A 12,258-nucleotide genomic window follows, 5' to 3' on the forward strand; every position below is an offset into this window, starting at 1 on the left:
TAACTACAACAGAACTATTCTCATACTCATCACTAATCACTTTAATGTATATATCTGGTATACCATACAAGGATAAGACATTCACTAAAGCTCTGTATGAACTGTATCAAAGGAATCAAACAATCCTCTAATTGTATCAAACTGTATCAAAGGAATCTAATTGTATCTAACTGTATCAAAGGAATCGAACTCTAAATTTGTCAAGATTGCTCCAAGCTGCAATTTAAGGTAAGGTAATGAGTTTCAGACTCTTTTGTCCTTGCAGTCACTATAAGAAACTCATTTACCACATTATGGGAGCCCTCATTAAGGGAGCTGAAGCTCTTAATATTCCTTTTTTTAGAGGCATACTTTTGGTTTTTCCTCTAAGTTTATTCTGTGGTAGGAGATTCCGCAATTTTCTTTTCTTAACTCAATGTTCCCAAGTTCTTCAAGCCCCCTCAGGGAAGGGGGTCAATCATCTAATTGGCTTTCAGAATCTGATATTCCTATTTTGTATCTCCAATATCCAATGATGATAGCCAGAATGATATCAAGATTACTGTCTCAGATTCCCAAATCTCCAAAACTGATACCCAGCCAAATGATGATTTTCAGACAATGGGCAGAAAACAGAAACGTAAAAAGCCTTCTAAAAGTCCTCCTGAAATAATTGGAATCTCAAACTTAGTCCCACCTATGAAGATAAAGGACAAACCCATTATCCTTTTTACTCCAACAGTAAAAGACAAAACATTTTGTATCAAAAATGTATCTAACATTCGAATGAATCTTTTCAAAACTTTTAGATGTATCTTCATTGTGAATGTAAACAGAGATGGTTCATTAACAGTTATGTTCTTTGACAGAAATGAACCCTGTAAAGTTCTTAACCTATACAAAACCGGTAATATCTCTGTAACATAAGAATGGTGGAAACCACAGAAATATTCAAAGAAAATAGTATTGTATAACATACCATTAGAACTCTTAACTGAAGACTTGAAAGATGGTTCTATGAACAACAAGGGGGAAATACTGGAGGTTCTTGAAGTTCATTGCATGGGCCTGCCAGATTTTAATGAACTAATAAGCAGTAAGAGTGTCCTCTTTATCTTACCTGTCAGTTCCCAATTTGACCCGATTTTCCTTTTTGGTCAGCTAATAGCTCATATAACATACCAAGAAAAGCCTCTCCAATGCTCAAAATGTTTTAAGCTTGATCACTCATCTAAGTACTGTTCTTGCCCTGAATTTGAGTGCCCCAATTGCCTCAGTAATCATTTCTAGTTTACAGAAAGTTTATGTACTGAAGGTCCTAAATGTACAAATTGTGATGTTAGTCATCAATCAACAGATCACAATTCATGTCCAAAACATGTTCAATGGGCTAAAGTTTTAAGGATTGCCCAGCAAGAAAATGTTCCTTTCCCTATAGCTGTAAAGGAGCTGGCCAAGCTCTCCAAAGTCCTATCAGGTCTAAGATCTAATGAGGCTAAGAAAGTGAATTTAGCCCTTCCTCCAAAGCCCTAGCTACAGGTCCCCCCCCAAAAAAAACAAGATCAGGCACCAATACCTCCTATAAAGACATCTCTCCCACAGTTGGCTAGGGAGCAACCTAATGTTTCACAGTTCAATTGATTCAATTGAACTCTTTCAATCAAACATTGCAACCAATGTTTCAATTGATTCAGGGTTCAAGGTTTGAGGACATCTTTTTGGATTGAGCCTATTACTAATATTTGGTAAAGGATTATCATCACTACCTGAACCATAGCCAATATTTTCATAGTAATTAATTCACTGCCCAAAGAATAAAAAATAAGCAGATTATTTTCAGACTTGAGTGAAAATTCCCATGGGAACTGTGAATTCTCTTACTGATATTTTCATGACCTATGTATGATATAGGTCAGGATTAAGCAGTTGCGAAAATAATTATAATTTCCGATATTATAGACAATTGCGTTACAATAAAGGGGAGAGGAGAGAAGTAAGCAGAAGGGTGGGGGAGAGCTGTTTGCAAGAACCGTGGTACCCACCAGGCTTGTCCCTTAAATTGCAGGAACAAGGTAGACAGCCTCCAATGCTTCCTTTACTTCTCTCGCAAGTGAACCTTCAATCTAGAGAAATGGGAACTGTTAATTGGTGCAAAAATGAACTTTTCTACAATCCTATCCTGTGCTTTGTAGAGAAAAATCTTGCTAACGTAATTTTGCCCAATACAATAAAAGAGTACATGGCCGATTTCTTCAAGTCTTTTTCTCTTTGTGAAACCCGTATATTTCTTTTTTTTTTAAAGCTTTTTCCAAATGAAGTCCCATCAAAGCGCGTAGGAGCCAATGCTGCATTGAACTGTGCTTTGGACATTATTTCTTTGCTTGTAAAGTGTGATTCCTAGAACATGAAGCTTCTGGATTTTATTATCAAATGTCCCAGTGAAGTGCCAATGATCCCTGTTGATGCCTTCAGTACCATCAGTGCCTAGGTGAACTCTTGTCTTGAACAGCTGCGTGATATTGCGTCCAAGGTTACTGAGGGACAGTCTAAGCTTGTAACCCCTACTCAAAATACGAAAAAACCATCCTACGCTGTCATTGTAAGAAACCCACCACTGGAGCTCAGTGACCCTATCCTTTGAATGAAGAAGCTTGAAACGTTGCATGGTCACAACAGGATTGTGACTCTGAAATCTAAGCCACACAGCAGAAGCTGGGTTGTGATGGTATGTGATAAGCACTCAGTCAATACGCTGGCTGCAACTGTTACTAGCTCCATTCCAAATATTGAAATAAAAGTAATTGATGAAAAGCCATTAGCAGTTGTCTGTGAAATACCCCATAACTATTCAAGAGCCGATTTAGAGGCAACAGTAGAGGGACTTATTAGTGCTAATCAAATTGGCAATTCTCGCACTTTTCGCCTTGAGTTTATCAACAAAGCTGCTCTGAACGCGGTACTGGATTCGGAAATCCGTATTGGGTACGAAATTTTTCATGCTAAGCCCTTTCAATCCATTCCACGTCAATACTTTGCTGTCAAAGTACTGATCACCTGATTGGAACTTGTCCCTGCTCACCAGTACATCCCAAAGTGTTCCAGATGTTCTGGCCCTCATGTGAATTCCAAGGAAAACCCTTGCCAAGCCTTGCCAAAATGTGCAAATTGTACTATAGAACAATTCAGTTTTAGTCCAAAATGCAAAGTTCTCTGATCAGCTCTCAACAATGCTGATAAATGAATACTCAAACTCTGTTTAGCTTTGTGTCCCTATGGTCCTTGTGACAAGAAATCCTGGGATCATGTTATAAACAGTGTGAAACATTCACCTCCAATTAATTTGTCTCTTTGGCTATGTGACTTCATTTTTCATTATAAAAATATTTTGCTTTCATTCCAAAATCATTTTACAAACCTTGTCAACTCAATCTTCCCAATTCATATCAACCAATCTCAAGTGTTATTGGTGGAATCTGGTGTTATACTCCAAGCTCTTAACCAATTGAATAAGTCTCTGTCTCTCAATAGTGATGGTCTTTGCTTCAACTTTTTTGCTTATGATTGTCCTGAACTGCTGAAGCATTTGCAGTTATTGTTTCAGATGTGTTTGGCACAGTCCATTGTGCCAGATGGCTTTTTGTCCGGTTGTATATCTCCCATAGTCAAGAGGGGTAAGGACCCCAGTGTTTACTCTAATTACCGTCCTATCACTGTGTCTTGTTAGTAAGCTATTTGAATATGTACTGCTACCAGCCATTAACTCCAAGTGCAATATTACACCCTTTCATCTTGGTTTTAGAAAAGGTATGGGCTGCGTTCAAGCTCACCATATTGTGGGTTGGCTAATGAAACAAACTGTTGTCAAAAAAGTCCCCTGTATTGTTTGACTGTTGACATATCTAGTACTTTTGACAATGTAATTCATTCAAATGCTTTGTTTTCTCTAGCAGCCTAGCAGCAACCTTTCTATTGTTTCTGTGCTTAAGTATAAGTATGCTAATTCTTCAGTTGAGGTGAAGTGGAATTGTACTGTAGGGGAGTATATTCCTGTTAAAAAAGGTGTTATGCAAGGAGCCGTGTTATCCCCGAGCATATTTAAATGGGTTTTAACTTTGTGTCTCCAACAGCTTCAATTGTCAATTTTTTACAATGATAATTTAGGCATTAGTCACATTGCATATGCTGATGATGTTCTGTTTCTTAGCCGGACAAAACATAGTCTAATTACCAACTTTGACCAACTTTCAGCCACACTATCCATAGTAGGCCTTTCAGTTAATGCCTCCAAATGTGAGTTTTTGTGTTTTGGGAGTCCTCTACCAGTATCACCTCTTTGCTTGGGTTCTTCAACTATACCATGTTCAGCAGGTAGTAAATGGTTGGGTCTCTCTTTTTCCATGTCACTTTTGTCTACTTGCTCTGCTATTACGTCCAGTGTGCTGAAAAGTATGCGGGTTGGTTGTGGAAAAATTTTACCAAATCATGGCTGGTATAACCAAAAAGGACTATGCTGTCTTTATTCTAGTTTTTGTGCCCCTGCTGTTTTTTATCTTTTTGGTTTTGCTTTCCTCCTTTGCAAAAAGGAAACAAAGAAATTACCCTCAGAATATTTTAAGTATTGCAATTATTTGCTGTGTCTGCCTTGGTGGCATCAGAATCATGCAGTTGTTTCTAAATTTGACATCATTGATGCGCCCTTGTGACTGAAACATTTATCTGAAGATATATCTCTTAAAACTCAGCAAATGATTGGTGTTTTTGATCCTCTTTGGCCATTTTTTGAATTGAGGTAATTTATTCATGTTGTATGTTGTTATGTTATTTATGTTGTTATTTTTTTCTTGTTTTTTCTTTTTTTTGTGTTTACTCCACAGTTTAATATATTTTGTGGGTTATAAATAAATTATTATTTAATGTTGTTATAGCAAGTCCAGCCCTCCACAATCCTAGAACTAATCCTAAATCTTGGTCTGAAGGAGTGGCAGCTTCTCCTAATATTTCTACGCCAGCCTACACTATGCAAGATACACTATGCATATCCCTTTACTGAGTCCCCTCAATGGGAAATGAGTCCACCAAGTTGTCAAGTAGAACTTATATCAATTGATAAAACCTGATGCCTAACTATGAGATCTGGACTATTTTGGCTGAACAGATCTCAAAGGCATACCCTAATTGGAGAAAAATAAATACAGATGGATTTGTCCAGAGGGAGAGAGCTGGAGCAGGAGAATGTATCCCATCCCTGAACTTGAACATCTACTCTCCTGTTAGGATCTTCTATTTTGTCTACTGAATTATGTGCCATTTGCCTGGCCTTGGATAAATATTATAAATTATAATATAGAATTTGAAAATATACACTGTCTCTCTGACTCCAAATCATTATTACTATTGCTTTAAAATATTAATAGAATTGGCAATGACAAGGATTTAAATAATATTAGAAGACAACTTCTTTATCTTATGACTAAAGGCAATGAGATGTATTTCCAACATGTTCCAAGTCATAAAGGCATCAAATATAGTGATATGGCTTATTCTCTAGCAGTAAATTATCAGGCAAAGATCCAATATTAATCACAGTAAATTAATTTTATCCCTATTTAATACTGTGCTATATTACCAATGAGATCAGGTGCCTTATTTCTAAACAGCTTGTTATTTAATTGGAAACTACATCATTCCCCTTTATCCCAAATCTGCTTCTCAACAGATGAAACAATTCAGCATGTATTATTTGATTGTCAGGCTCAGAGTGAGGAGACTATTTCTCTAAAGTGTTTTTGCTCCTTGGCTAGGATTCCAAATATTTATACAGCTATCCTGAATTCTAACCTCTCCTGAGATATTGATTGCAAGATATTTAAGGCATATATTAATATATTAAAGAAGAGTAATATTGTTTAGTGTATATTAAAGCATGAAGATATAAATTTAAAAGGATATGATTTATGTTTAGATTTTGATTGGGCAGAAGAGAGAAGGAGAGTAAGAGGAGCCATTTTTGTACTGGCCAGCCTAGTGGCCTTAAACTGCTGGGGACAGGTAGCTCAGGTATCCATACTTCCCATCATCAATAATAGTTTATTATTGTATATAATAGTGTGTACTCATTGATTGCTGATTGGAGGAGAATAGTGCTTCCAGCAGCTAGCTTTTCTGATGAAGTAGTCAAAGAGGTGAAAGGACTTGATGATAGTCCATATACCTCTCTATAATTTTTGGAACTAGAACTGGAGTGGAATATTAGGCCATGTCAATGGATTTTTCTAAATTTAGGAAATATATTTTGAAAGTCTTTGAAGCATAATATAGTGGGATTGAGCAAAGTTTTAAAGCTAAAAACACTTCTCATGCTTCATTTAAGTAGAAGATCTAGTAGCTTAAATTAGCTAAGTAGATTTAGTAAGATTTAAGCTACTAATGGAAGTTGAATGTAGTCAGATCTACAAATATGACAATTAAAATGATCAGGCAAAAGATGGACTAGTTCTGAGGGCCAAAGGACTGCCACAATGGGGTTGAAGAAAACAAAATACACACATGAGAGAATACAAAAAGTCTTCTAATCAAGCAACAGCTTATTTGTAGAAGTGTTTGTTTCAAGGATAAGGCTCCTTGCTTTGCCATGTATCTCAGAGAACAACACCAGAGACAAAGAAAAGGTTGACACCCACAAAGAAGTACAATAAGAAATTAATGACTGAAATAAACAATGAACCCCAAAGTTTTACAATCAAACCAGGAAAATGTACAATAATTCCAAAATTCTTTGATGTGTTTATCTTAATTAGGTTAATTCAGTGTACAAAGGAGAGACACTCATAATATACCAGAGCTGAATATACCAACCTCTAGGTATACTGATAGAACCCTTTGAAGGACAAGGTTCAGACAGCAGAGAGCAAGCCTGAGAAATTCACAACATCAAGTAGCTAGGATTTAAGTAGTCTATCTTGAATTTTAACCTCAATTTAGTTACAGGAAAACTAGTCTAAACAAGAGTGATGCCAAAAGAGGTAGGCTATATAAGCCATATCTGAAATAAGAAAAAAGGGTATCATCTTTTAGTGTCCATATGGGGCTTAAAATTGAATTAATGCCAAAACAATTGGAAAGAATATAAATGAAGTATGAATAGGAATGCTACCTTTATTTTTAGGTCATTTATTGAAATATTTCCTAGCTTTTAGCAGATAATGAGTAACTGGTTTATTAGCCCAATGGTCTATCAAAAAATAGCATAGGAGGTCTTGTTAGTAGGGCTATGTTTGATACCCTTAAAGGGTAAACAGTATTGTATAACCAGTATCACCCTGTAAAGACACATGTTAAGAATATAATTCTTACTTCATAATATGCATTATAATCTTAGCTAATATATTTGCAGCAGGAGAACCTTTATCTTCACTTCTTTCCTTGTTTATCCAGTTTTTCTAAGAAATTCATGAATTTGTTAGAACCTACATTTTAACAGAGTATAGGCTATACCCTACCCCCTCATGTGCAAATACAAGCCCAAAATTTAATTCTGAATCCAAATATGACCTTCATTTGCATGACAAATGAGCTTTACCCCTACAAAGTGCAAGTGTATTCCCAGATTTGGATATACTTAGGGGTGGGGATAAAGTTCATTTGTTATGCAAATAAAGGTTATAATTAGATTCAGAATGTAATTCAGGGTAGGTATATATTACCACATAAGGGGGTTGGAGGTATATATTTTATTTATATATATGTTCTAAACAACTCATTAATTTGTCATAAAAATCAAGGAAAGAAGTAAAGATAAAGGTTCTCCTGCTGCAAAATATGGTAAAATTCTAGTTAGTTGACTTCTTGCTATCTCAGAAAGGGCTTAGGTTAAGAAAATGAAACTTTCAGGGATGAATCTACAGACTAAAGTATGTCCCAGGAAGGTATTTTGAAGCAATTACCTCTACTCTTCCCTCTAGAGGACCCTGACCTTTGATGACCTTCAAAAATATGTGTGTTATAAAAATGAAACCTTACAAAATAGATCTTCCACTTAATTGAAGTACAAAAGAATTGTTTTCAGCTTCACAGCTTTACTTAATTCCATTTTATTAGGCTTTAAAGATGTGCAATTACATTTCCTAAATTTTGAAAAAACAACATTGATATGGCTCAAAATTCTTCTCAAAAAACATGAATTGCATTTTTAGAACTAAAGGCATAGAAAAAGCAACTAATAACTGAAAATTAAGGTAAAATGTTGATTTGTCAAAATTTAATTAGGTATAGACCTGTCATGTAGGCAAATTTAAGGATCCTCTAGAGGGAGAAGGAGTGGAGGTGGGTCCTTTAAAATACCTTCCCAAGACATACTTTAGCTTGTACACCCCTCCCTGAAAGTTTCATTTTCCAAACCTAAACCCTTTCCAAGAAAGCAAGAAGTCAATTAACTAGAATTTTACCCAAAATATTAGACTAACTAGGATTATTCTGTATATTATGAAGTAGGAGTTGTTTTCTTAATATGTCTCCTTGTGTGGTGGCTAATTCAAAATCTAAAGAGATTCGAATACCATACACCTAGGCTATTTCAAATTATTATGTTTCCTTTACAACAGGCCAACAACCCAGCAAAATTCAAGTCAAAAGTAAGGAAAATCAGACTAAAACTTCAAGTTCTATTAGTTCGTTTGCCATATTAAAAAAATTAAAACAGCCTTTGCTACATAAGTAGCCTGTTGGATGGTTGAATAACCTACAAACCTGAACAGGGTCTTCCAAAACAAATGTGCAAATAGAACAAAGAAGATCTCCATCAATGTCTCCCGAAAATCTTGCTGTATCTATTCCCATTTCAAATGCTAACTTATACGGATTAATTCAGATAAATTCAATGAAAATCTATACAATAGTCACGCCAAATGGTTCCCATTATTCCTTTCTTTCCCAAATTCTAACAGTGTTTGTATTCTGCCGAACTTTTAAATTCAGGAGTTTTGGAGAATTCGGGTGCGAAAAAGTATTACAGTGAGCACACGAAAGTTCAAGATTTCGTGGTTCTTATCCAAAACCAATAGTTTATATCCAATTCAAAAACTCTATACGTAAAAATAATATGCAAAGGGAAGATACATTGCAAAAAATGAACTTGACTTAGAGACTTGGCACGTGTAAGCAGGGGCTAAGCTGAGGCTTTGAGTTTGGAGTGAGATAAAAAAAATAAGCTGAAAATATTCCTAGTCGCCTTTAAATAGTCCAGAAAACTGATAGTCTTCAGTTTATCCCTTTGAAAATAGCCAAAATAGTTTTGTTTCCCTTTTGGAAGTATAAAAATTAATACCATGGAGGAGAATGCTCCAACTTCAAAGCCACAAGGACACCAAAGGATGAGTCCAAATGCTTTTTGTACCAAAAGAAGCCGATTTGAATTACTTTTAATGTATGCATATCAACTTTAGTTTTGCCCTAGGATGATAAAATATCATCATTAAAGGGGGGGGGGAAATCTTTACGCTAAAGTTTTTTACTGTTTTAAAATGTAGAGTTAAGAGAAAGAGTCAAACTTTAGCGTAAAGAGTGGGGCGTTGAGAAGGGAAAGCCTCTTTCATATACGGAGTAATTTCTGTTCGTTTTAAGTTTTAATGTCGCTCCTTACTTTCATTTAAAAAAACTTGTTTTTAGTTATTTAGTTTTTTAAAAGCCCACCAGCAGGCTGATCTTGTAGCAACAGAGATTGGAACTCCAACAACAAGAACTTTAAAAATCATCCTAAACATTGCAATATACTTTGTCAAATGCCAAGTAATAACTAACTACCAAACCATGGGGATTACAAAATATATGGTAAAGAGGACGTCATATTTATCACACCACTTTGATGAATATCACTTTTTACATGGGTGACATTAACGTGTCCTCTTTTTTCCGTTTTTTTTTCACTACTAGCGGGGCACTGGAAAAACTTAGTTATCTGTTGAAGGGCACATTTGAAACAGAATTGTTATAAATCATTTTGGTAAGTAAAAAAAATGCCCATACGAGCATGTGTTGTTTTTCTTATTTTTGAAACTATTTTTGAAAGTGTGGAGTCGCAACAATATTTTTTCAACATCTCCCCGTCACGCTTCTCTTAAAATCATGTAAACTCTAATGTCATAACTTTCTCCTTGATAACTTTTCTCGATAAAGTTTCTTATACAAAATGTATTGGCTTTTTGTTTTCTTTTTGAAGTTTCATATAGAAATCAATAATGCTCAATCAAATTATAGAAATAATTTATATAAATTATAAAAATTTCTATAAATTTTATATAAATATAATTATATAATATAAATATTATTATAATATTTATATTATATAAAATAATTTTATATTATATAAAATTATATTTTACATTATATAATTTAATATATAAATAAATTAATATATTAATATATAAATATATTTTATATTATATAATTAATTTTGTATTATATAAAATAATTTATATAAATATAAGTTTATATAAATAAATTATATACAATATATAAATTATAGAAATAAAATTTGCTCAATCAATATCAAGCTTGGCTGTACTGACTTAGGAATTAAAAATCTTCATCAAAATTTAGTATGTTTTTTATTGTAAAATTTTAACGAATGGGAAAAGGTGTAATTCCCCTACTGCTTATTGATACTCATGTTAACTCAATGGTGCCAACGAGAAACCACTTGCAGTAGGAAAAATTTAAAAAGGTAGATTTCCCGACGTACCATTTTTATTAGATTTCTTCTGATCTTAAGCTAGACTTGGTAAAGAAGACATATATTGAATGAGTATTAAACGAAGAAATGTCCTGACCGTTTAGAAAAAGAAAATACATTTTTATTTATGCATAATAATTCAATTAATCGATTTATTTGACTTGATTGCTATCATTGACGGTTCTGGACTCTCTTAGGCCTGGGACATAATCTTAATTAGTACCTCCGTCCCCATACCTATCATGAAACTTTCTGGCCCAATTTAAAAAAAAATCTTAACAAAATTTTATTTATTAAAATATTTATTTGATTTAAATCTGAATCATAGATCATTGAATTATAATTCTGAATCATGATTCCAGAATTGCTGGGCTATATAATAATTTTTTACTCCAAATTATTGGAGGGGGTACCCCCATCTTCCCCCTCCCATGGAATGACGCCCCTGCTCTAAGGTGTATGATTTCAACTGTTATTATGTCATACATTGATGACATATTGAACCTAAAAGAGGTCAAAAATCCGGATCTTTGGAACTGTTTATTGTTTCGATCTGTTGGGATTTGATGCTATAGGCTACACCTTTGATGTAGAGACTAAATTAAAATTAAAATCAAATCAAATTCAAGATTTATTTGTGTAAAATAAGCAATTAGTTTCTCAGTGTGATTCTCAGCGTGGGATGCTCGACTCTCTTACGCCTCGGGCACAACCTTAATTAGTACCTCTGTCATTTTACTTCTCAAAAATTTTATGGACCAACTAAAAAAAATCTTAACAAAATGTTATTTATTAAAAAATGTGTTGTATTCAATTCTGTTTTTCTCACTTTGGTCCCGTGATTCCCAGCGTGGGATGCAGGTTCTATCGGTGGAGGATGGCAATATTTTGGTTGGTCATAGGGAGACGTCAACTCTTTAACACACTGCACTTTAGAGCCTTAATTTTGAAAAAAAAGCTTTCATGTTAGTTACGTAAAATCTTTTAATGTGTGTCAAGAAAAAAAAATCCGTGATGGTATTGCAATAGTGTCGTGTATTGTATAAAAGGTGTTAGATACAGACACTACTTTTAATTAGAATAAAATATGAATAAAGAATAAAGAAAAATAAAGAAAAAATAAAGAAAAGAAAAAAATAAAGAAAAATAAGAATAAAGGAAAAACTTAAAAAAATGTCAGTTTAATGGCCTGTTAAGCTTCCCTTGTGTAAATGCATGTAATATTTTGTTTTTCACTAAAACAGATACATGAAAAAATTTTCATATTTTCTCATTTTATCAAAATGATAAAAAAATTTATCAAAATTTTATCATTTGAGTTAGTGGAGAGCCGAATGGCAGAAAAGGAACTGAGAGAGAGGCTGATTACCCTCTAGTATCTTTCGACGTTTAAAAAGGACGCTACATCTATCAATCATCAATAAAATGAGCTCCCTTCCGAGTTTCTAAAATAGCCACTGCTATTTATCCACTTTATGTATTTATCCGAAGGCTCAATAGGAGCTTTCGCATTATATTTTACTCTTTGAGATAATTTTCCCTCCCACACCTAA

General features: G+C 34.1%; 1 protein-coding gene across 3 annotated transcripts in view; it reads right to left on the reverse strand.

Annotated features, from left to right (window-relative positions):
* LOC136041032 (E3 ubiquitin-protein ligase NRDP1-like) overlaps positions 1 to 8,900 on the reverse strand; it is a 32,986-nt gene extending 24,086 nt beyond the window's left edge. For all 3 annotated transcript variants that reach the window (XM_065725558.1, XM_065725559.1, XM_065725557.1), the window contains exon 1: positions 8,725 to 8,900. In XM_065725558.1, coding sequence (XP_065581630.1) covers positions 8,725 to 8,814 — 90 coding nt within the window. In that variant the 5' untranslated portion in view covers positions 8,815 to 8,900. The remainder of the gene's footprint in view (positions 1 to 8,724) is intronic.
* Between the last annotated feature and the right edge of the window lie 3,358 nt (positions 8,901 to 12,258).

This window comes from Artemia franciscana, chromosome 21, assembly GCF_032884065.1.
Source record: "Artemia franciscana chromosome 21, ASM3288406v1, whole genome shotgun sequence".
Taxonomy (NCBI): domain Eukaryota; kingdom Metazoa; phylum Arthropoda; class Branchiopoda; order Anostraca; family Artemiidae; genus Artemia; species Artemia franciscana.